The sequence below is a fragment of the Mirounga angustirostris genome, unplaced genomic scaffold (assembly GCF_029215605.1).
Source record: "Mirounga angustirostris isolate CCGP_5_RB_7025 unplaced genomic scaffold, mMirAng1.0.hap1 SCAF_4, whole genome shotgun sequence".
Taxonomy (NCBI): Eukaryota; Metazoa; Chordata; class Mammalia; order Carnivora; family Phocidae; genus Mirounga; species Mirounga angustirostris.
The window spans coordinates 189,890,365-189,911,850 of record NW_026991712.1 but is presented as its reverse complement, the minus strand read 5'-3'; the positions used below and the strand labels follow the sequence as shown (position 1 = coordinate 189,911,850).

At 65.1% G+C, this 21,486-nt stretch overlaps 1 protein-coding gene across 8 annotated transcripts in view; it reads left to right on the top strand.

Annotated features, from left to right (window-relative positions):
• Window positions 1–20,900, top strand: part of AGRN (agrin) — a 34,415-nt gene extending 13,515 nt beyond the window's left edge. Inside the window, exons 1-36 of one of the 8 annotated variants that reach the window (XM_064590200.1) lie at window positions 463–1,304; window positions 1,910–1,957; window positions 6,298–6,513; window positions 6,584–6,808; window positions 6,897–7,121; window positions 7,280–7,486; window positions 8,523–8,741; window positions 8,816–9,010; window positions 9,098–9,298; window positions 9,379–9,527; window positions 9,606–9,711; window positions 10,342–10,458; window positions 10,540–10,704; window positions 10,887–11,030; window positions 11,135–11,259; window positions 11,333–11,438; window positions 11,537–11,866; window positions 11,947–12,084; window positions 12,499–12,626; window positions 12,775–12,889; window positions 12,974–13,093; window positions 13,221–13,577; window positions 13,852–14,044; window positions 14,200–14,415; window positions 14,852–15,081; window positions 15,168–15,302; window positions 15,518–15,614; window positions 15,725–15,889; window positions 16,009–16,120; window positions 16,579–16,695; window positions 16,868–17,060; window positions 17,151–17,238; window positions 17,455–17,478; window positions 18,398–18,622; window positions 19,107–19,210; window positions 19,582–20,900. In XM_064590200.1, coding sequence (XP_064446270.1) covers window positions 1,157–1,304; window positions 1,910–1,957; window positions 6,298–6,513; window positions 6,584–6,808; window positions 6,897–7,121; window positions 7,280–7,486; window positions 8,523–8,741; window positions 8,816–9,010; window positions 9,098–9,298; window positions 9,379–9,527; window positions 9,606–9,711; window positions 10,342–10,458; window positions 10,540–10,704; window positions 10,887–11,030; window positions 11,135–11,259; window positions 11,333–11,438; window positions 11,537–11,866; window positions 11,947–12,084; window positions 12,499–12,626; window positions 12,775–12,889; window positions 12,974–13,093; window positions 13,221–13,577; window positions 13,852–14,044; window positions 14,200–14,415; window positions 14,852–15,081; window positions 15,168–15,302; window positions 15,518–15,614; window positions 15,725–15,889; window positions 16,009–16,120; window positions 16,579–16,695; window positions 16,868–17,060; window positions 17,151–17,238; window positions 17,455–17,478; window positions 18,398–18,622; window positions 19,107–19,210; window positions 19,582–19,739 — 5,841 coding nt within the window. In that variant the 5' untranslated portion in view covers window positions 463–1,156 and the 3' untranslated portion in view covers window positions 19,740–20,900. Of the gene's footprint in view, window positions 1–462; window positions 1,305–1,909; window positions 1,958–6,297; window positions 6,514–6,583; window positions 6,809–6,896; window positions 7,122–7,279; window positions 7,487–8,522; window positions 8,742–8,815; window positions 9,011–9,097; window positions 9,299–9,378; window positions 9,528–9,605; window positions 9,712–10,341; window positions 10,459–10,539; window positions 10,705–10,886; window positions 11,031–11,134; window positions 11,260–11,332; window positions 11,439–11,518; window positions 11,867–11,946; window positions 12,085–12,498; window positions 12,627–12,774; window positions 12,890–12,973; window positions 13,094–13,220; window positions 13,578–13,851; window positions 14,045–14,199; window positions 14,416–14,851; window positions 15,082–15,167; window positions 15,303–15,517; window positions 15,615–15,724; window positions 15,890–16,008; window positions 16,121–16,338; window positions 16,351–16,578; window positions 16,696–16,867; window positions 17,061–17,150; window positions 17,239–17,454; window positions 17,479–18,397; window positions 18,623–19,106; window positions 19,211–19,581 lie in introns of those variants that run through there. The other 7 variants (XM_045898975.3, XM_064590199.1, XM_064590196.1 and 4 more) reach the window with 7 other exon arrangements.
• Window positions 20,901–21,486: the final 586 nt, after the last annotated feature.

Genomic DNA, 21,486 nt, shown 5'->3' with positions numbered 1-21,486 from the left:
GCGTGTACCTGGGGGACGCTTCCCCCCACACGCACACTGCCAGGGCGGGGCCCGCAGAAGCACACGCGGTGACACGCACACACAAGCACACGCACACGCAGCCTAGGATGGAGTCCTGCAGACGGGCCCGAGCCCCATTGCGGGGAATCGGCATGACCCTCCGGCCCTCCGCCGCGTCCTCGGCCGCTGACACACTCAGTCCGGCCCAGCTCCGCCGGGTGGGCGCGGGAGGGGACCCGCCCAGCCCCTGACCCCGCCCCACCCTTTCTCCCTCCGCCCACGCCGTTCCCGGCCCCCCACCCCCCAGCACCTGCCTCCACTCCCCTCCCCCCCGCGCCCCCGCGCCCCCCCGCCCCACGACCCCCGTTCCTTTCCCAGCGCCGGCTCCCGCCCCATCCCGCGCCCCCACCCCTGCTGCTGCCCTCGTCTGCCCCTGCGTTCCCTTTTGTGCCGCCGCCTCCCGTCCTCTTCCGCCCGGCCCTCTGCGCCGCGAGCCCCGACTCCCCGCGGACACCGGGGTCCCCGGGGGCGTCTTCCTTTGTCTCCGCTCCCCGCCCTCCTCCCGCGGCGCCCCTCGCCCCTCACTCACCGCCTCAGCCCTGGCGAGGGCGACGCGAGCCGGCGCTGCTCGCCCAGAGGCGGGAGCCGAGGCGCGGCCCTCCGAGGGCCGGCTCTTTCTTCTCTCCCTTCCGACGCGCGCGCGCGCTCCTGCTGCTCGCTGCCATCGCCGCTCCCGCCTCTGCCGGGGACTGGAGACCCTCCGCGCCGGCACCCCGCCGCGCCTCCCCTCGGCGCCGGTGCCCCTCGGACCGGCCCCTCCAGGGTAGCCGGGCGGCCGGGAACGGGGCTCCGGGGCCCCGCGGAGAGCTACTGGCGCCTACGGCTACCGGGTTGTGGACACGGGGTGGCCGCTGGCTGGCCCGTGGTCTCTCCTCCTCTTCCTTCTGAGAATTCTGCACACCTCCCATTATGGGCCTCGGGGGCTGCGGTGGGGTCCTGGTGCTCTCCGGGCAGTGACTGGCACTGAACTTTGAGAACACAGCTGCTGTCAGCTGCCCTAGGGGTCCCAGAATGGGAGGAGTTGCCCCGAAGAGGCCCAAGGGCACCCCTTGAGGAGCCCCACATCCTGAGAGTGGGGACTGAGGAACCCAGGGCCATGCCTCCGCTACCTCTGGAGAGGGACCCCCGGCAGCAGCGCGGGGTCTCCCTGCTGGTGCGATATTTTATGATCCCCTGCAACGTCTGCCTGATCCTGCTGGCCACTTCCACGCTGGGATTCGCGGTGCTGCTTTTCCTCAACAACTGTAGGTGGTTGCGGTCCTGAGCCAGCCTCATCTGATCCTCCTGCTGGCTGAGTTCCCCTGCCTCAGCCACCACGAACTGGGGGACAGGCAGGGTCACATAGAGGCTACCAGCTGAGATGTGGCTCAGATGGGCCACCTGCATCTTCTGGGGACAGGATGGGCCATTCTCTGGATCCCTGGGCCCCTCAAAGCTTATCCTTGGGCTCCTATGGGGCTGACCCTCATCCTGAGCTGCAGAGACAACATTCTCTGGGAGCTGGGGAGGAATGCAGCAGCTGACTACACTGAAGTGGGGGCTTTGGCAGGGCCTGGGGCTGGGCTCATCTAGGGAATAGGTGGCTGCCCCCACCCTGCCTGACAGGTGTCAGGCCATGACCATACAGCTGGAAGGGCAGAGAGAAGCAAGGGCCTCTGCTTTGACTACCCACAGGCTTTGGCCAATCCTCAGGGCTCAGAGTGGGGCCAAGGAAGGGATGGGGTTGGGCACTGGTATAGGGGGCAGGTGTGGGAGGGCAGAGGTGGCTCCTCCAGACTGGGCAAAGGGACGGGCTATGGAAAGGCCTGCTCAGAGAGGACTAACTTAGATATTTGTGGTTTTTTTCCAGACAAACCTGGGACCCACTTCACACCAGCGCCCCCCACGCCTCCAGATGGTGAGTTGAGCGGGGCGGCCTCAGGTGGTGACAGGCTGTACTTGGGAAACCGTGCCTGGAGGGGGCAGTGGCACTCTTGGCCATTCTTGGAGTGTGCACAGCAGACATATTGGGTGTGTCTGGAGCAGAGAGGAGGCTGGATGACGGAGCCTGGGTCATTCCTGGGATGTCCACAGTGGTGGACAAGCAGAGGGCCTGTGGGGTCCTTGGGCCTGGGCCTGAGCCTGTGTCGGCCATGGGCCATTGCACACAAGCATGGCTCCAACTTCTCTGGGCCTTGGCCTTCTTGGCCGAAAAATTGGGAATAAGTCCTGGGGCCTGCAAGTTGTAAGATGGGTCAGACAATATGTGCGAGCGTGGGGGGTCATGAAGGACCAATGACTGAGGAGGGATTGGAGAGCCTGTTCCTGGACCGAACAGCCTGGGGTTGGCCTTCGTGACCCACTTTGTGGGCTGGGACCTCGCCTCCCTGAGGGGCCTGCTGGTCTGTGGGCCGCTGTAATTAAGCTAACGTGATGGGGGAGGGGATGAAGCTGTTAGTGCCCCAGGAAAGGGCAGTTTGGGGTTCTCTCCTTGGGCAAGGACAGTGAGAGCTTCCAGCTTTGTGCTCAGTACCTGGGCCCCCTGCTGGGTGGGTACCTGCTCAAGTTCATAGAAGTCACTTATGGAAGGCTATCCATATATGGGATCGAGGCTATAGTGAGCTGGGGGCTGGAGACCAGACTGAGTCTCCCACAGGCTGTGGGCAAGAGGCCTGGGGCTGTCTGGATTTAAAGACTGTCCTCAGCCTCCTCTCCTGAAGCCTAAAAGCCTGGAGCATCTCCTTTGCTTTACATACCTACCGGTCTTCCCTGCAGCTGCACATGTGGGCCCCCACACCCGCATTCTGATCCTACTGCACACTGGGGGACAGCTCCATGCCATAGCCGTCATCATCCCTTGAGGCATACACACTGTGTATTTGTGGCCACGGGCAGGGCTTGGGGCATCCATTCCATCCCCCAGCTCAGTCGAGACCAGGAGGGGAGTTAAATATACCCACGCCAGCCGGTGGCTATAAAAACCACTGCTGCCTCCAGCATGGCACATTGTGAGGGGGCCCCTGGGCACGCGGGGAGTAAGACTGTGCAGGGGAGCTGAGTGGCCGGAGAAGGCCTCCTGTAGGGGTCGGAGCTGGGCAAGCGTGGCAGAGCGCGTGGCTCGTGGGCATATGGGTGCTCTCCCTGCATTTATGAGGGGCAGTGTACGTATGATTAAGGGCTGATACAGGCGTGAGACTGGTGGTGCCTGGCACGTGCTGGGCATGTGCTTGCATGCCTGTGAGTGCCTGTGTACTTGTGCATGTTTTATGTCCAGTCAAGAAACTCGTCTTGAGCCTCGGTGATTCCCTAGTCCTGGGGGGAGCGGAGAGCACACATGTAGACAGGCAGCTGTGAAGCGGGCATCAAGACTGTGCATGGGAGCAGCCCTCCCCTGACCTCACAGCCTGAGCGTGGCTCTGGGGAAGGAACCCATTTCAGCCTGGACAGGGGATGAGCACCATGTACTCCAAGCTTCTGCTTTGCCTACGTCGCGTCACCAAATGCTGTAGCTGCCCTGGGAGCCATGAGATCTTCCCCCGCTTTAGAGCCAGGAGGCTGCCCCTTGGGAACTGCCGCTCTGACAGGGGTGCAGGCTCCGCAAAGTGGTAGGAAGTGGAAGGGCTTGGACCTGGACCCACCTGTCTGACTTGGGAGTCAGTGTGGGGGCCTCAGCTTGATGGCCCCCAGAGGCACCCTGGCCTCTCCTCTGCCCTCAGCCACCTTCAGTCCAACAGCTAGTCCCAAGGAACCTGTCCCCAAGATGTTTCTGGTCTACTGCCCCCAGCCCCTCCCCTTGCAGTCCACCTTCCATACACCTGACCCAGTGCTCCAGGCTCGCTTATCACAGGTTAGCTGTCCATCGTCATCATCACTGTCCTTCCCTAGTTTTTGTTTTGGGGGGGACAAAGCAGAACCCTGGGCTGTGGAGGGAGAGTGCAAGTCTTGGTGGGCAAGGAACATGCTAGTCATCCAGGAGTAGATGTCTTTGTCCGAGGAGTCTGGCTGGACAGAGGTGAGCAGAAGGAGAGTGGCCTGAATCCAAGGGCACAGACACTCTGCCACCAGCCCAGGGGCCTGAGGTGTAATGAGAGAAAGACCAAGTCTTTGGCCATGGGGTCAGGACTCTGGGAGGGACCTTGGTCAGCAGCTCCAGTTGTTAAGCCAGATAGAGGAATCAGCTGGATATCAGCAAGTGCCCGTGAATTTGGCCTGGGGGTCCCAGGGGCCTTGAGCAAGGAAGACGAGAAGAAAGTGCTGAGGGGAGAGGAGAGGGGGACAGAGGGAGATGGAGGGAGACAGAAGCACGAAGAGGCCTCACAGTGGACAGACTTTGAGTTTGGTCTGAGCCAGGACAGAGGGGAGACCAACGTAATGACAGCTCTTGTTCCTGTTATTACTGGGGCAGCTGACACTCTGCCCAGAGCTGCATGCTGGGCACCCTGCAAGCCTCTGCGGGTATTGGCCCACTCAGCCCCACGGTAACCCTGGGAAGTAGGTCCCACCGTCCCCACTCACAGAAAGAGGTACTGCAGCATGATGGGTCGGTAACTTGCCCACGCTCACCGGGCAGGTGAATGCAGAGCTGGTGGTGGCCTGGCTCTGGGATCTGCAGGAACAGGGACACAGGGGAGCTAGGGAGGAGGAAGGCAGGAGCCTTGGTGGCAGGGACTTCAGGCTGGGTGTCCACACTGGCCCAACCTTGCCTCAGGCCCCTGTTCACTCAACCTGTGTGGGGTGGGGGTAGGGGTGGCCAATCAGACCTGGAGGAGCCTGAGGTGGGTCGTTGCTGTGGCAACAGCTAGCTTCAGCTCCCTTGGGGCCCTGCCCTCCCCCAGACGGAGGTGCTTTCTCCCTCCTGCCCCACTTCCTGAGCCTGCTGGGAGGCAATGGGGGGAGCCACCCCGCCCTCTCCACCATAACTTATTAATGATAATTAGACCCAATTAAACATGTATTAGATGTAGACAGCTGCAGCCTGTAATGGGCCCACGCGCCTGTGGGTGTGCAGTCCTGGTGGGGGTCCTAAGGAGTCAGCCTTCCTCTCTTCAGGAGCGGCTATCCCTGACAGCTCTGGGTTTAAATGTCTGAGAGCCTTCCGCATTTCTCCAATCCGCAGGACTGTGGTCCCTCACCAGTGGGGGTCAAGAGCAGCCACTTCCTTGGGATGTGCTGGGCACGCGGCAGTTTTTAACTGCAGAGTTAGAAACTAAAATGTTTAGAGGAAAATGACGGGTCTGCGGAGCCCCTGTGCTCAGCCTCCCAGAGGAGGTCGCTCTTGAGTGTGAGGTGGGGCAGCAGGACTGGGGAGGAGGTGTGGGGAGGTGAGGACATTTACTGAGGTGGGGGCTCCGGAGGATAGGTGGGGAGGTGGAGGCATGTGAGAGCCTGAGGGGCCTCAGAGAGAGATGCCCCATCAGCTTTCACTTGGGGAGACCTGGGAGGGCTGGAGGACCAGGAACGTTCAAGAAGGCCACATCAAGAAAGCCACAGCTGAGGGACCTGGGGGAGATGCAGGAGGTGAGGGGGCCAGGCAGAGAAAAGCCCCAAGAGGCAGGGCCCACATAGAAAAGATGTGGGAAGAAAAGAGGAACATGGGGGGAGGCCTGGGGTTAGGGTACCGAGGGGGGGCCCAGAGCCAGAGGTGGAGCATGTGACCTGGATCCACAGACCACCCACCCATCTGCTCTACAAGCGTCTGACCTCAGACCAGAGGTGGTGGGGGTGGGGCTGGTGTTGGACCCTGGAGCAGCTCCCAGGAAGGAGCCGGGGCCAGGGCTCTGGGGGCGTAGGTCAGGGGTCGGATGAGGGGCTTTGATTCTGATTTGAGGAGAGGGTGGGCCCCTAAGCAAGGTGGGGCAGGTCCCTGCGATAGAGTTGGCCTGAGGGTTGGTTTCTTGCTCTGTTGGGGGGGCTCCTGACTCCCTGGTGCTGGTGCACCATCTGGGAGACGACCCACTCCACAGCTGAGCAGCTTCTGCCATGAGCAGAAGTGCTGGGGCTGGCGGGGTTTGAGAGGGGAAGGGGCCGGGCCGTCAGCATGCGCAGGCAGGGGCGTGTGGCCGTGGCCTCGGTGGGCACACACATGTTCCTGCGAGTGCCCGGCACAGAATGTGTGGCCATGCGCGGCGTGGGTGGAGGTGTCCCTGGGGTTAGTGGACGAACACGGAGAGTGCATCTCGAGGTCTCGGCAGCTGTGTGGACACAGGGACGGGGGCAAGCGGGCTGGGCCCTGACCTTCCCTTCTCCTGCCTCACCCAGCATGCCGAGGAATGCTGTGTGGCTTCGGCGCCGTGTGCCAGCCCAGCGCAGAGGGCTCCGGCCGAGCCTCCTGCGTGTGCAGGAAGAGCGCCTGCCCCGCCCTGGTGGCCCCCGTGTGCGGTTCCGACGCCTCCACCTACAGCAGCGAGTGCGAGCTGCGGCGGGCACAGTGTAGCCGGCAGCGCCGCATCCGCCTACTCAGCCGAGGGCCCTGCGGTGAGTGCGGGCACAGGCGGGCACCCGGAGGGCGGGGGGACGGCTTCGTGACCCCAGCCTGCCCCTCCAGGGTCCCGGGACCCCTGCTCCAACGTGACGTGCAGCTTTGGCAGCACCTGTGTGCGCTCAGCAGACGGGCACACGGCCACGTGCCTGTGCCCAGCCACCTGCCAGGGGCCCCCCGATGGCCCCGTGTGCGGCAGCGACGGGGCGGACTACCCCAGCGAGTGCCAGCTCCTGCGCCACGCGTGCGCCCGCCAGGAGAACGTCTTCAAGAAGTTCGACGGCCCCTGTGGTGAGCGGTGCCCCCTGCACAATGCACGGCCTCTGCGTGTGCGTGCCCGCCTGGCCCCGCGCCCTGACCTCTGCCCTCCACCTTCTAGACCCCTGCCAGGGTGCCCGCGGTGACCTGAGCCGTGTCTGCCGCGTGAACCCACGCACGCGGCGCCCCGAGATGCTCCTGCGGCCGGAGAGCTGTCCTCCTCGGCACGCACCCGTGTGCGGGGATGACGGGGTCACCTACGACAATGACTGCATAATGGGCCGCACGGGCGCTGCCCGCGGCCTTCTCCTCCAGAAAGTGCGCTCTGGCCGGTGCCAGCCTCAAGGTGGGTGGCTCCTGGAGGAGGCCCAGCCCTGCCACGCAGTGTGAGCTCCGGGCCTGCCTGAGCTCCTCCCCGGCGCCCACTCGCCACCCCGTGCGCCCGTGGACGCCCTGTGAGCCCCGAGGTGGGGGCTGTCTGATCTCCTTGCTTCGCCCTCCCAGACCAGTGCGCAGACGTGTGCAGGTTCGGTGCCGTGTGCCTGTCCCGCCGAGGCCGTGCCCGCTGCTCCTGCGACCGCGTCGTCTGTGACGGGGCTTACCGGCCCGTGTGCGCGCTCGACGGGCACACGTATGACAGCGACTGCTGGCGCCAGCGGGCTGAGTGTCAGCAGCAGCGTGCCGTCCCTGCCAAGCACCAGGGCCTGTGTGGTGAGCACCGGGGCGGGGGCCGCCCGTGCCGGCCGCGGGCCGGCCCTGCGTCGCTCCCTGCTGCCTGTTATCACTTACCATCTCCATCCTGACTCATGCTTCTCCTGGGGCCCTGGGGAGGCCGCAGGGCTGCTGTGCATCCGCAGGCTCTGGGGCAGTGGGTTCTGTTAGGGGGTGCCTGCAGCACCCGGGGGGCCTGGCAGAGACGGGGGTCCTTGTGCAGGCTCCCCGGTGCCCGCATGAGGCCGTCTTGCCCCATCAGCCTCCAGGCCCCTGGGCCCCCCACTCTGGGGACGCCAGGGCCCCCACAGAGGCAAAGTCTCAGTCAGGCTCAGTGTGGGGATGGGGCGTGCGGTGGCTCTGCCAGCCCCCCACTGTGTGTCCGTCCATCGGTCGGTCTGTCCGTCCTTCCACCTCTCTCTCTGCGTCTGTATTTTCTTCTCTGTCCTTCCTTCCCTCTCTGCTCCGCCTCTTGTGTCTTCCAGCCTGACCTACTGGCAGGATGAGGTACCGCGCCTGCCGCCAGGAGCCCACGGCCCGAGGTCTGCCCCCAGCTCAGCGGGGGGGTTGGCTCGCTGCTGCCTGGCCTTGCGGTCCTCAGAGCAAGTGGACAGACAACTCCTCCCCTTGGTGGCCCTGGGTGTGACCGCGGGCCACGACTCCTCCCCCCCACCGGGAGAGAGCCCCCCCTACACGTTCGGGTGTCCCAGGGCTGCTGGTAGCCAGTGGTCAGTGGCCTGGGTGGCTGCAGAAGCCTGGCCCTCCCTCAGCCCGCTGTGGGGAAGTCCTGTGTCGTGGGGGCAGCCCCTCCCCGCACCCGGGCAGGGGGCCGAGGCTGCTGGGGTCTGTGTCCCTGTCTGCGTCCGTCGTGTGTCTGTCCCTTTCTCTGCTGTGTCCCGAGCATTCGGCTCTTCTCCCCGTCCACTTTCCCTCTGCTGCCCCCACCCTGGGGGAGGGTCTGCTGCGTGGAGCTGGGGGCTTTGTGCGTGAGCCTGGGGGAGCAGGAAGAGCCCCCTGAGTGCCCTGTTCTCCCCAGACCAGCCCCTGTCCCCGTGCCTTGGGGTGCAGTGCCCGTTTGGGGCGTCGTGTGCTGTGAAGAACGGCGAAGCGGAGTGCGTGTGCCTGCAGGCGTGTTCGGGCGTCTACGACCCTGTATGTGGCAGCGACGGCGTCACGTACGGCAGCCCGTGCGAGCTGGAGGCCACGGCCTGCGCCCTGGGACGGGAGATCCGGGTGGCCCGCAGAGGACCCTGTGGTCAGTGGTGGGCAAGTGAGCCGTGCCGGGGGTGGCCAGTCCTGACTGCCACGCTGATGGGGCCTCTTCCTCAGACCGCTGCGGGCAGTGCCGCTTTGGAGCTCTGTGTGAGGCCGAGAGCGGGCGCTGCGTGTGCCCCTCCGAGTGCGTGGCCTCGGCTCAGCCCGTGTGCGGTTCCGACGGGCACACGTACGCCAGCGAGTGTGAGCTGCACGTCCACGCCTGCACGCGGCAGATCAGCCTGCATGTGGTCTCAGCCGGGCACTGCCGTGAGTGGGGCTGTGGGGCGGGGCAGGTGGGGCCCTGCGCCGCCCTCGCCGGGGCTGCCCTGACCCCCGCCTGGCTCTGCCCCCCAGAGGCCTGCGGGGACACGGTGTGCGCCTTTGGGGCCGTGTGCTCGGCCGGGCGGTGCGTGTGTCCCCGGTGCGAGCGGCCCCCACCTGGCCCCGTGTGCGGCAGCGACGGCGTCACCTACGACAGCGCCTGTCAGCTCCGGGAGGCAGCCTGCCGGCAGCAGACGCACATCCAGGAGGCCCAGGCGGGGCCCTGTGAGCAGGGTAGGCTGGGGGCGCCGGCCTGGGCTCTGCGCGCCGGCCTCGGACAGGACCCCGCGGGTGACCCGGCCCCCTCCCCTCAGCTGAGTGCGGCTCGGGGGGCTCCGGCTCCGGAGAGGACGGAGAGTGTGAGCAGGAGCTGTGCCGGCAGCGAGGCGGCGTCTGGGACGAGGACTCGGAGGATGGGCCGTGCGTCTGTGACTTCAGCTGCCACGGCGCCCCGCGGAGCCCGGTGAGCCCCCACCTCCCCCGCTCTGGGCGGGCGGCGAGGAGGTGGCTGTGGCCGCCCACGCTGACACCGCCCCTCCAGGTGTGTGGCTCAGATGGGGTCACCTATGGCACCGAGTGTGAGCTGAAGAAGGCCCGGTGTGAGTCGCAGCGAGAACTGTACGTCACGGCCCAGGGCGCCTGCCGCGGTGAGTGGGCCTTGTGCCCGCGTGCGTCTCTCCTTCTCGGGGTTCATGTGTGCCGTGGGGGCGGGGAGCACGTGGGCTCGAGGAGCGCAGTGCGTGTTCGTGCGGCTACAAGCTGTGGGAACGAGTGCCTCCGAGCAGCAGGGGTGCGTGAAGCACCGGGCTTCGTGCACCGGCGAGGCCTTCCCTCCGGACACTCTTTCTTCGGGGGGGCCCGGGTGGCGGCCCAGCAGATCGCTGCATTTACTAGACTTCCACGTGTGCGTGGGTATGTGGACTTATGCGTGCACACACACGTGGGTCTGTGGGTGTGTTTGACGTGTGCGGTTGGGGAGGAACAGGGGCCGATGGGTCTACGTGTGTGTTTTGTATGTGTGTGGGCCAGCTTGTAAAAACATACTAACCAAGCACACTTGGTCCTGGTCGTATGTGTACGTGCGCGGCGGCGTGTTCGCCATCTTTGGGTGTTCTGCGTGTTTTCGGCACTACGTGACAGATGTGTTTTGTAAGTGGTGTAGGGTCCTCGCCTGTGACCCAAGCTCCAGGTACCAGGGCCCGACAGCCAGGGGAGGTTGTGGTGGAGTGGCCAGGCCCAAGGTGGACATGTGGCACTGCGTGTCCCCCTCCCTGCAGGCCCCACCTTGGCCCCACTGCCACCCGCAGCACCCCCACACTGCACCCAGACCCCCTACGGCTGCTGCCAGGACAACATCACTGCGGCCCGCGGTGTGGGCCTGGCCGGCTGCCCCAGTGAGTACTCACGCCCAGCCCCAGCCCGCAGCCCGGTGGGGCCGTGTGGTTGCCGTGACCCTACCCGCCCTGGCCTTGCAGGCTCCTGCCATTGCAACCCGCATGGGTCCTACAGTGGTACCTGTGACCCAGCCACGGGTCAGTGCTCCTGCCGCCCGGGCGTCGGGGGCCTCAAGTGTGACCGCTGTGAGCCTGGCTTCTGGAACTTCCGTGGCATTGTCACCGATGGCCGGAGCGGCTGCACCCGTGAGTGACAGGGGCCATGGTCAGTCCCCAGCCGAGCACTCGCACCTGTCCGTCTTGTCACCTGCTCCTTGTCTCACCTGCTCAGACCCTGGCCTGACCCACACCAGGCAGGAACTGGGCCGGGCCCTGGAGCCCGTGGGGAGGCCAGGCGCAGAGCTCAGGTTCTTCCCCCTGCCTCCCAGCCTGCAGCTGTGACCCCCGGGGCGCGGTGCGGGACGACTGTGAGCAGATGACCGGGCTGTGCTCATGTAAGCCCGGGGTGGCCGGGCCCAAGTGCGGGCAGTGTCCAGAAGGCCACGCCCTGGGCCCCGGAGGCTGTGAAACAGGTGAGAGCCAAGCCTGGTGCTGACCTTGGCTCCCCGTGCCAGGGGTGGGGCCATCATAGGGGTGAGGCCTCTGGAGCCAGCAGGGTCTGCCATGTCTACCCCAGATTCCTTGGCGCCTGAGACGTGTGCTGAGATGCGCTGTGAGTTTGGGGCGTCCTGTGTGGAGGAGGCTGGCTCCGCACATTGTGTGTGCCCAACATCCACCTGTCCGGAGGCCAATGCTACCAAGGTGAGGGCTGGGGCATGTGGAGGGCGGTGGGGTGGGGAGGGGCCTCCCCCCAGCAACCTTGCCCTGTGCCCAGGTCTGTGGGTCGGACGGAGTGACCTACGGCAACGAGTGCCAGCTGAGGACCATCGCCTGCCGCCAGGGCTTGGACATCTCCATCCAGAGCCTTGGCCCGTGCCGGGGTAAGGCCCCACCCACCGCCTGAGAGCTGACCGAGAGGGCCTGACTCTGGGCTGACTGCCTGACCTGGCCCTCCACTCAGACTCTGTTCCTCCTGCAGAGGCTGCTGGTCCTGGTGCACCCCCAACACCTGGACCCGTGGCCACGTCAGGGCTCAACGTGAGCAAGGCGCTGCCATCCCCCCCCGGCGCCCTGCCCCGGGCTCCCAGCAGTACCCCTCCCAGCCAGCCCACGCCTCGACCCTCACCGGGGCCGTGGACCCCTGCCGGCATCCCCAGGACGACCCCGAGGCCCGTGCTGACCATGCCCCCCACGGCCGCTGCCACGGCCAGCCTCACCACGTCGGCCTTTGGCGAATCTGGCAGTGCTGACGGGAGCGGTGATGAGGGACTGAGCGGTGACCTGGAGGCCAGTGGGACTGGCTCAGGGGGTGAGCATGGGCTCAGGGATGTGCGGGACGGGGCCCAGGGAGGCTACCTCTCGGGCCAGGCTTAGACTGCACCTCCCCAGGACTCGAGCCCCCTGACGGTGGCAGTGCTGCGACCCCTGGGCCACCCGTGGAGAGGGCTTCTTGCTACAACGCACCTTTGGGCTGCTGCTCAGACGGCAAGACGCCCTCGCTGGACACAGAGGGTTCCAACTGTCCTGGTGAGTGGGTAGCCGGTGGCTGGGGTGGCACGTGAACCGTGGCCTGGACACGCCAGGAACGCTGTCTCCCCTCCCAGGGAGGAGGCCTGCCCGGCAGGTGGGCACTCAGGGCTTACGGTTTTCTGATTTTGGCACACGCACGTGCGTGGTCTTGGGCATTCAGCATGGGCATGCACACGTGTGGGTGCCCAGGCCCTGCAGCTAACTTGTCTTTCCTGTTGCAAGCCGGCCTGGAGCTCTGCTCCAAGACGTCTGGTAACTGATACCGGCCCCACCCCAAGACCCCACTAACCTCATGACCATCTGACTAACCTGCCCTGCACCCCGTGTGGCTTGCTGCTGGGGTCTGTGCCTGTGGCCCACCCAGAGGCCAGGCAGGTGCCGGGCAGGGCCTCACTGCCCCCTCCCCCACAGCCACCAAGGCGTTCCAGGGTGTGCTGGAGCTTGAGGGGGTCGAGGGGCAAGAGCTGTTCTACACACCGGAGATGGCCGACCCCAAGTCAGAGCTTTTTGGGGAGACCGCTAGGAGCATCGAGAGCACAGTACGTGCAGGGCCCACAGGGCAGGGGTGCGGCCCTGCCCAGCCACTGGCTTCCCCCCCAGGACAGGCCCAGAGAGGTGCTGGAGAGGGAGGGCCTGACAGCCTGGCCTGGGCAGCTCCCCAGAGCCCTCACCACTGCCCACCCACAGCTGGATGACCTCTTCCGGAACTCAGATGTTAAGAAGGACTTCCGAAGTGTCCGCCTGCGGGACTTGGGGCCTGGCAGCTCAGTCCGAGCCATTGTGGACGTGCACTTCGACCCTGGTGAGTCCCCTACCCCCGGCCCTCCCAGGAGGCGGTAGGCGTCTGTGCGGGGCTCCCCCATGCTCCGTGTCCCCTCCTTCTCAGCCACAACCTTTAGGGCGTCTGATGTGGGCCAGGCCCTGCTCCGGCAGATACAGGCGTCCCGGCGCCGGTCCCTGGGGGTGCGGCGGCCCCTGCAGGAGCACGTACGCTTTATGGACTTTGGTGAGTGCCCAGTCTGGCCACGTGCTGCAGCTAGCCTGCCCTCCCCCGCTACCCACAGGACCCCTGCCCCGGCTGGCCCTCCCTGTGCTCTGCTTTCTGGGGGCCCTGACTGTCTCTCTACCCTCAGACTGGTTTCCCGCGTTCTTCCTGGGAGCCACCACAGGAGCTGCGGCTGCTGCAGCCACGGCCAGAGCGACCACTATGGCCCACGTGCCTTCTGCTGTGACCCAGCGGGCCCTCCACCCCAGCCACACAAGCCGGCCTGTTGGCAGGACCACGGCCCTGCCCACCACACGCCAGCCCCCCACCACTGCCCCCCGTCGCGTGCCTGGACGCCGGCCCTTGCCCTCAGGCCCCCAGCAGCCGCCGAAGCCCTGTGACTCCCAGCCCTGCCTCCACGGGGGAACCTGCCAGGACCAGGACTCGGCTGGAGGCTTCACCTGCAGCTGCCCAGTGGGCAGGAGGGGTGCCGTCTGCGAGAAGGGTAAAGGTCATCCATGCCGGAGAGAGGCAGGGAGGCAGATGGAGGGGAGGGGGCAAGGGTCGGGGCCAGGCCAGGCCAAGCCACGGTGGAGAGCTGGGGACTGGGCAGAGGGGGCCCAGGTTGGGGTGAGGGGCAGGTTGGATTCCCTGCCCCAGAGCTGGGGCCGGGGCCAGCTTGGGGATTCAGGGCTGGGGCTTTCAGGCTGGAGGAGAACCCCGAGCGGGGCCGGGCTCCTCCGTGCCCCTCCAGCGGGTCCCTCCCTGTCCCCCTGCAGCACTGCACCCCTCTGTGCCAGCCTTCGGGGGCCACTCCTTCCTGGCCTTCCCCACCCTCCGTGCCTACCACACACTGCGCCTGGCACTGGAGTTCCGGGCACTAGAGCCCCAGGGACTCCTACTCTATAACGGCAATGCCCGGGGCAAGGACTTCCTGGCACTGACTCTGCTGGGGGGCCGTGTGCAGCTCTGGTGAGTGGCCAGGGCGGGCCAGGCGGAGGGGGCTGTGGGGGAGGGGGCGGTCAGGAACGGGGCCAAGGCGGGTGAGGGGTGGGGGCGGGAGGCTGAGGTTGGGCGGTGGTCCTGGGCCCCTCCGGCTGTCCTGAGGGCCTGCTCCCATCCCCCAGGTTTGACACCGGCTCAGGGCCCGCAGTGCTGACCAGCTTGGTGCCCATAGAGCCCGGCCGCTGGTACCGCTTGGAGCTGTCTCGGCATTGGCGCCGGGGCTCGCTCTCAGTGGATGGGGAGACCCCTGTTCTGGGCCATAGCCCCAGCGGGACTGATGGTCTCAACCTGGACACAGACCTCTTTGTGGGCGGCGTCCCGGCGGACCAGGCTGCCGTGTGAGCACCAAGGAGGGTGGGGCACCCCAGACCCTGGGCCCCTGACCTTGGTCCTGACCCCCGACTCTTGTGGGCGGCATCCAGGAGGCCCAAGCGACTTCTGAATCGCAGAGTGGGTGCAAGGATGAGTGTGGATGATGGCAGTGACCCTGATTTGATCCCAATCCTGATTCTGTCTCCTGGGTGGCATCCCTCAGCCCCAGGCTGCCGTGTTACCACCAAGGAGGGGCTGGGCTGGCCCTGACCTTCAGTCCTGAGCCTTGACCCTCAACCCACTTCTTGGTTCTGTCCTGTTTGTGGGACTGGCCATCCTGGGGGCACCAAAAGTGGGGAGCAGCCCTGATCCTGGCTGGTTGGGGGTGCAGTGTTAGAGCTGGCTGTAAGAGGGGGCCTGTGGTTTCTGGCCTCTGGTGCCTGACCCTCCTCCTGGTGGCAGGGTGCTCGAAAGGACCTCCATTCGTGTTGGCCTCAGGGGCTGCATCCGCCTGCTGGACGTCAATAATCAGCGGTTGGAGCTCAGCAGCTGGCAGGGGGCTGTAACCCGAAGCTCCGGTGTGGGCGAGTGCGGGGACCACCCCTGCCTGCCCAACCCCTGCCTCGGCGGGGCCCCGTGCCAGGCCCTGGAGGCTGGCATGTTCCACTGTCAGTGCCCACCTGGCCGCTTTGGTGAGGGTGGAGCCTGGGCTGGGCGCAGGGGTGGGGGGCATGCCTGTGTGTCTGTGGGCATGGGACCCCATCGTGTCTCCTTCCAGGTCCAACCTGTAGCGTTGACAAGAACCCCTGTGAGCCCAACCCCTGCCATGGGGCAGCCCCCTGCCGCGTGTTGCCTGAGGGGGAGGCCAAGTGCGAATGCCCCCAGGGACGGGGGGGCACCATCTGCCAGACAGGTGGGGGCATTGGGCTGTCAGTACAGGGAGGAGAGTGGGGATGAGGAAGTCGGGGTTAAGCATTAGGGTGTGGGTTCTGGTTGGGGTTAGGATCGGGGTTCAGGCTAGCGTTAGGGCTTGAGTTCAGCCTGGGGCTGGCAGGTCAGTGGAGTTACAGGGAACCCCAGGGGTCAGGGCCCGGCCCTCCCATGTGACTGCTGTCTTGTCCTCCACAGTCTCTGAGCGGGATCATTCCCAGCCCTTCCTGGCTGACTTCAGCGGCTTCTCCTACCTGGAGCTGAAAGGCTTGCACACCTTTGACCGGGACCTAGGGTCAGTAGGACAGAGGCGGGGGATGAGGGGAAGCATCCCCCCAACCCCTGTCCAGCCTGTGGGGTAAGGGGCCGTTGAGAGGCCCCCACCTGACCACACCGGACCCCCAGGGAGAAAATGGTACTGGAGGTGGTGTTCTTGGCACGTGGCCCCAACGGCCTGCTCCTCTTCAACGGGCAGAAGACAGACGGCAAGGGGGACTTCGTGTCCTTGGCCTTGCGTGACCGCTTCCTGGAGTTCCGCTACGACCTGGGCAAGGGGGCGGCGGTCATCAGGTGCGCCCTCACCTGTGGGCATGGGGTGGGGCTGGGGGCACTTGGCTGTGTCACCCAGGCTCCTGGGTGGGCACTCTGGCAGGGCCCAGAACCTGCTCATGGCACCCCCTGCTCGCCAGGAGCAAGGAGCCAGTGGCCCTGGACACCTGGACCAGGGTCTTACTGGAGCGCAACGGCCGCAAGGGCGCCATGCGGGTCAGTGACGGGCCGCGCGTGCTGGGGGAGTCCCCGGTGAGTGTCCCCAAGGCCGTGGGCCTCCCACCAACTCCCCTGCCTCCTTCCTCCTCCCTCTCCTCCTGGGAGGCACGGCAGCCCCCACCCCACAGCTGGCTCTCACTGAACTGTTTTCTCCCCCGTCTGTCCTGTGCCTCTGTCTGTCTGTCTGCTCTCTGCCCCCACTGCTCTCTGGCCCTTGCTCTGCAACCCCCACCCTGCTCTTCGGACGTCAGAAATCCCGCAAGGTACCAGTCTCTGCTCTCATTCTATTCATTCATCTTCTAGAGTAGCTCCTGCCCCCACTAAGTCTCCACATTGGCCATGTTTGTGTGATTAACTCTGCCTCCTAGATAGGCTGGTGGGCGAGGGGTGGGCCCCTGCAGGCCAGTGGGGCCGCTGATCTGGGGCCCAGCATCCTTGTCTCTGCCCAGTGAGCAGGCTCCACAGCCCCCTCACCCGGCCTCTCCCCCCAGGTGCCACACACTGTCCTCAATCTGAAGGAGCCGCTCTATGTGGGAGGGGCCCCTGACTTCAGCAAGCTGGCCCGGGCAGCCGCAGTGTCCTCCGGCTTCGACGGCGTCATCCAGCGGGTACCTGGGGCAGGGGTGGGGCCCATCCCAGCCAGGGGCTCTCTGCAGGGTCAGGGGTGGTAGAGTCTCAAGGGAGGGCCCATCCCAGAGGGACCTCTGTCCTGGGGTGGGGGCTACTGTGGTAGGGAGGACAGCAGGCCAGACAAAGGTTCTCTACCTCTTATGCTCCCAGGTCTCCTTGAAAGGCCAGGAGCTGCTGACCCAGGAGCACGTGGTTCGGTCCGTGGATGTCTCGTCTTTTGCCCACCACCCTTGTACCCAGGCCTCAGGCCACCCGTGCCTCAATGGGGCCTCCTGCCTCCCTCGGGAGGCCTCCTACGAGTGCCTGTGTCCCGGGGGCTTCTCCGGGCTTCACTGCGAGAAGGGTAAGAAGGGTGAGCGGTGCCCGGCATCTGGCTGAGGCTGGCTGGGCTGGAGCCCCACCCGAGGCAGCCCTCACCCCCACTATCTCTCAGGGCTGATTGAGAAGTCAGCAGGGGATGTGGACGCCCTGGCCTTTGATGGACAAACCTACATCGAATACCTCAATGCTGTGACTGAGAGGTAACATGCCACCTGGGAGTTGGGCGCCCCCTCCACCCTCTACCGTCTGTCTGGCCCTATCTGTGCATGCTGTGCAGGGTAAGACACCGGACCCTCCACACCCACCCTCTGCTTTGTGGCCGGGAGGGGAAGGCGCAGGGTCCACCCAGCTCGGCCGGCCCACCACCCACCTCCACCCTCCTTCCTTCTCACCACCTCTGTCTCTTTGTTTCCAAGCGAACTGACCAATGAGATCCCAGCGTAAGTAGCACCTCGGCCCCCACCCCCACCTTCACTCTCCGCCATTCTCAGCTCCTCATCCACGGCAGCACATCCTGAGCCTCACCCCCACTCCCACGGAGGGCGAAACTTCCCACCCTGGTGGAGGAGAGTGGGCTTAGGGGTTTGTCTGTGCGCTGTGAGGCTTAGTTTCCTAGCTTGGGAGCGGGGAGCCGTCACCCCATGCCCCCCGGAGCCCCTGCCTCGACACGAGGCACCAGCATTGCGTGTGTGCGTGTGTGCAGGCGTGCATTAGCGTGCGGGCGTGTCTGAGCGTGTGGACGCACGTGCGTCTGTGTGCGTGCACATGTATGTCATGTGCGTGCGTGTGTACCCACATGCACACGTGTGTTCAGACGTCCAGGGGCCTCTCCCAGGCAGGCGAGCCCTCCGCTTCGCCTCTCGATCTCTTCACTTGGCCCGGGTCATGCCCACCGGCCCTGTGGATACACACATGTCGTGCCCCGCGGTCCTGTGTATCTTCTGTGGGTGCTTGCTCTCTCACTCTCCATTGCTGGAAAGGGGACGTGGGGAAGGGCTGCCGGGTACCCCCACCCTCCGACCCTACACTACAGCCTGTCTGTCCCCTGCTCACCTGCTTCCCCTCTCTTCCGGCTTCTAAGTCCTGATGCTCCGGATTCCGGGGCCCTTCCCAGGTGAGCAGTGGCACCCAACCCCCGCTGTCTGTCTGCTTCATTCGCCCGCCCGTGTGTCCGCCGTCTGCTCCCACCTCCTACCATCCATCTCTCGGCCGATCTGTCCCATGTGGGTGTCCACCCACCTGCCCATCCAGTCTCCCCGGGTCTCATCACAGCTGCCGTCATGGCCCTTGCCCTCCCACCACCCGCACGCCGTCCCTGGCTGCCCTCCTGGAGGCCCTGACCGGCTCTCTACCCCGCAGTGAGAAGGCCCTGCAGGGCAACCACTTTGAGCTGAGTCTGCGCACGGAGGCCACCCAGGGGCTGGTGCTGTGGAGTGGCAAGGCCACGGAGCGGGCGGACTACCTCGCGCTGGCCATCGTGGATGGGCGCCTGCAGCTGACCTATGACTTGGGCTCCCAGCCCGTGGTGCTACACTCCACCGTGCCGGTCAACACCAACCGCTGGTTGCGGGTCAGGGCACATAGGTCAGTGGGGAGCCCAGGGCACACCAAGAATAGCGGCGGGTGGTGCCTGGACTTGCCCAGCCAGGGCGTGCCCGGTCACTTGTAGCTAGGGCCCAGGTTTGAGGTGGGGGCAGGGCGAAGTGCCCGACTCGAGCCACTGCCAGTGATGGGGGAGGGACAAGAGGACAAAGGAGAAGCAGTTATGGCCAGGGACTTCCTGATCTGAAAAGGGAGTCCTTGCTCTGCCCGCACGCTATTTGGAGACCTGTCCATGGCGTCTGAGCCTGGTCACCCCCTACAGCAAAGTTTAACCCACGTGAGTTCCCCCTGCCCTAGCCACCGAGTGCTCTCCTGGGCATCAGTGCCACCTTATTCTGGCCCCCAGGCGTGATGGTGGTGGGCCCCAGGGTGGGACTTCTGGGAGGGATGTGGGGCTCAGGATCTGGGGGTGGCAGCGGTGCCTGTGGAACCACCTGATGATGGCCTCATCCCACCCCACCCCCAGGGAACAGAGGGAAGGTTCCCTTCAGGTGGGCAACGAGGCCCCTGTGACTGGCTCTTCCCCACTGGGTGCCACACAGCTAGACACAGACGGAGCCCTATGGCTGGGTGAGTGTTTGGGGGAAGGCCAGGGGAGGGGTATCCAAGGGTCTCAGAATCTCTGAGGGACAGACCCTGTCCCCTGGGGCTGCAAACTGGGAGTGCCACCTGAGTCACCCCGTCCAGGACAGCAGCGCAGCTGGCCAGGGTAGGGCCCTGTCCCCTCCTGTCTTAGGCCCCGCTCTTCCCTGGGTGACTGTGGGGCCAGGAGGCCGGAGCATGTCTCCTGGTCACGTGGTCTCCCCCTCCCCCCAGGGCACTGACAGGCTTCAGGTAACTCACTTGGTCTCTCAAGTACCTGTGGGTCTCTCTGCTGGCTAGTGCCCCGGATTGCCCATCCCTGAGTCACAGCCGGTGGCCTTCCTTCTGTCTTCCTGCAGGTGGCCTGGAGAAGCTGCCCACGGGCCAGGCCCTGCCCAAGGCCTACAGCACAGGCTTTGTGGGCTGTCTGCGGGACGTGGTGGTGGGTCAGCGCCCGCTGCACCTGCTGGAGGATGCTGTCACCAAGCCGGAGCTTCAGCCCTGCGCCACCCCATGAGACACACCACAGCCCACCACCCACCCTGTTGTCATTATTTTCTATTTTTGTAAACTCATGGCTTTTTTGATATGGTTTTCTTGCCTATGTGTTGGCCAGAGGGACTACTGGACCAGCCTCCCTACCGTCCAAGCAGACAAGCTACAGAGATAAACTCTGTGTCACGGGACTTGCAGGGGGAGATGACACGGGCAGCATGGAGGGCTTGACTCCAGCGGCAGCTTCAGGATGTGTCCCTCTGCCTTGGGCCACTGTGTCTCGGCCCCTCGTGCTGTGCCTCCCCCGTGTGTCCACCCGTGCTGGGCCTGTGTCCCCAGAGCAGGAAGGCACTGCTGGGGCTTGAGGGGGCCCTTCCTCCATGCAAGCCCTCAGGGGCCTTTCTGGGTTCCCACTTGAGCTGCTCCTCCCCCCTGGGTCTGCTGTAGGCCAGGGCTAGCCTCGAGCCCAGACTGGCCCCTCCCAGGCCTCCTGTGCCAATGTGGTGACTTCACAGCAATGTTATTGTCGGGGCTCTACTGTACCCCTCCCTTCAACCGTGTCCACCAGTCCCAGAGCGCTGGAGAACAGAGGCCAGGCCCAGGCCCGGTCAGGGCACCTTGGCCCTTCGCTAGCCCTGCCTGTCTACCCAGCCACCCTGGACATAGCTGTGCCCCCTCTGATACCCCAGCTCTCATTAGCAGTCCTAAGAGGGAGCAGGGCTGCTGTGGGATGCGGTGGATGCCCACTGCCTCCTTGCTTGGGTAGCTGGCACCCCCTCTCAAGGGTGGATGTCTGGGCCTGACCACCAACCTTTCTGCATTGATTTTAGTTGATCCCTGGGGTGACAGGGCCATCATCCCTCCTGTCCTGGCCCAAGGGCAGCTGAGCACACCATACAGCAAACTCTCTCTCTGGTTCTGGTGTGAGGGGTGTCGTTGTCCAAGACCAAGGCCAAGGCCAAGGGGTGGGTGTAGAGGCAGCAGAGAAAACTGCAATATTACACCCCATCCCACCTGCCCCCCCACACACCCTGTCTTCCTGTGGGGGTGGCAGCCCTAACCCTCCCACAGCTGGGAATGGGCCATTGAGCCCAAAGGCTGGAGGGAACCCCGTATGTCATGTTACTAACTCCAGTCTGTGTCTGTGTCAGTCACCGTGAAATAAAGTCTGAACACTTTAAAAGAGGTGCTGGCATCCGTCTACACCAGACACCATCCCCGAGCCCTGCCTGGCCCAGGGACCACCCACCTTGCTGGCTCCTCTCCTGTGGCTTCTTGCTCAAGTTTGTGATACAGCAGAGGCTCTAAGCTCCCTTAGGAAGCCCTGGATGGAGAAAAGGGCCTTGCACTGGGGTGTAGGGCTGCTTTTTTGCAGAGTGCACACTGTTATGCACTGGGGGAGGGCCCGTGGAGGCAGCACACCAGGTGGCCTTGCAGGTGACTAGTCTTGCCGGCAGCAACCCCCATGAGTGCATGTGCATGTGTGTGTTTGCACACGTCTCTTCTACATCAGTACATGAGCACAGGATGGGAAGGGGGGCTGTGAGGAGAGTGGGAAGATTGTAGTAAGGGCAGGGGGTTTGGGGGCAGGGTAGGTGGGGGATAGGAGGGCCTGGGGGTGCAGCCAGGGTAAGTGGGGCGGGCAGCCTTTTTCATTGGCCCAGGTAGGAGGGCGACTGTTGGCTCTGCTGGGAGACCAGCAGCAGGAAGCCCTGAGATGGGCTGGCCCCAAGGAGCTGTGACCGACCAGCCCCACAGCAGCTGTGAGC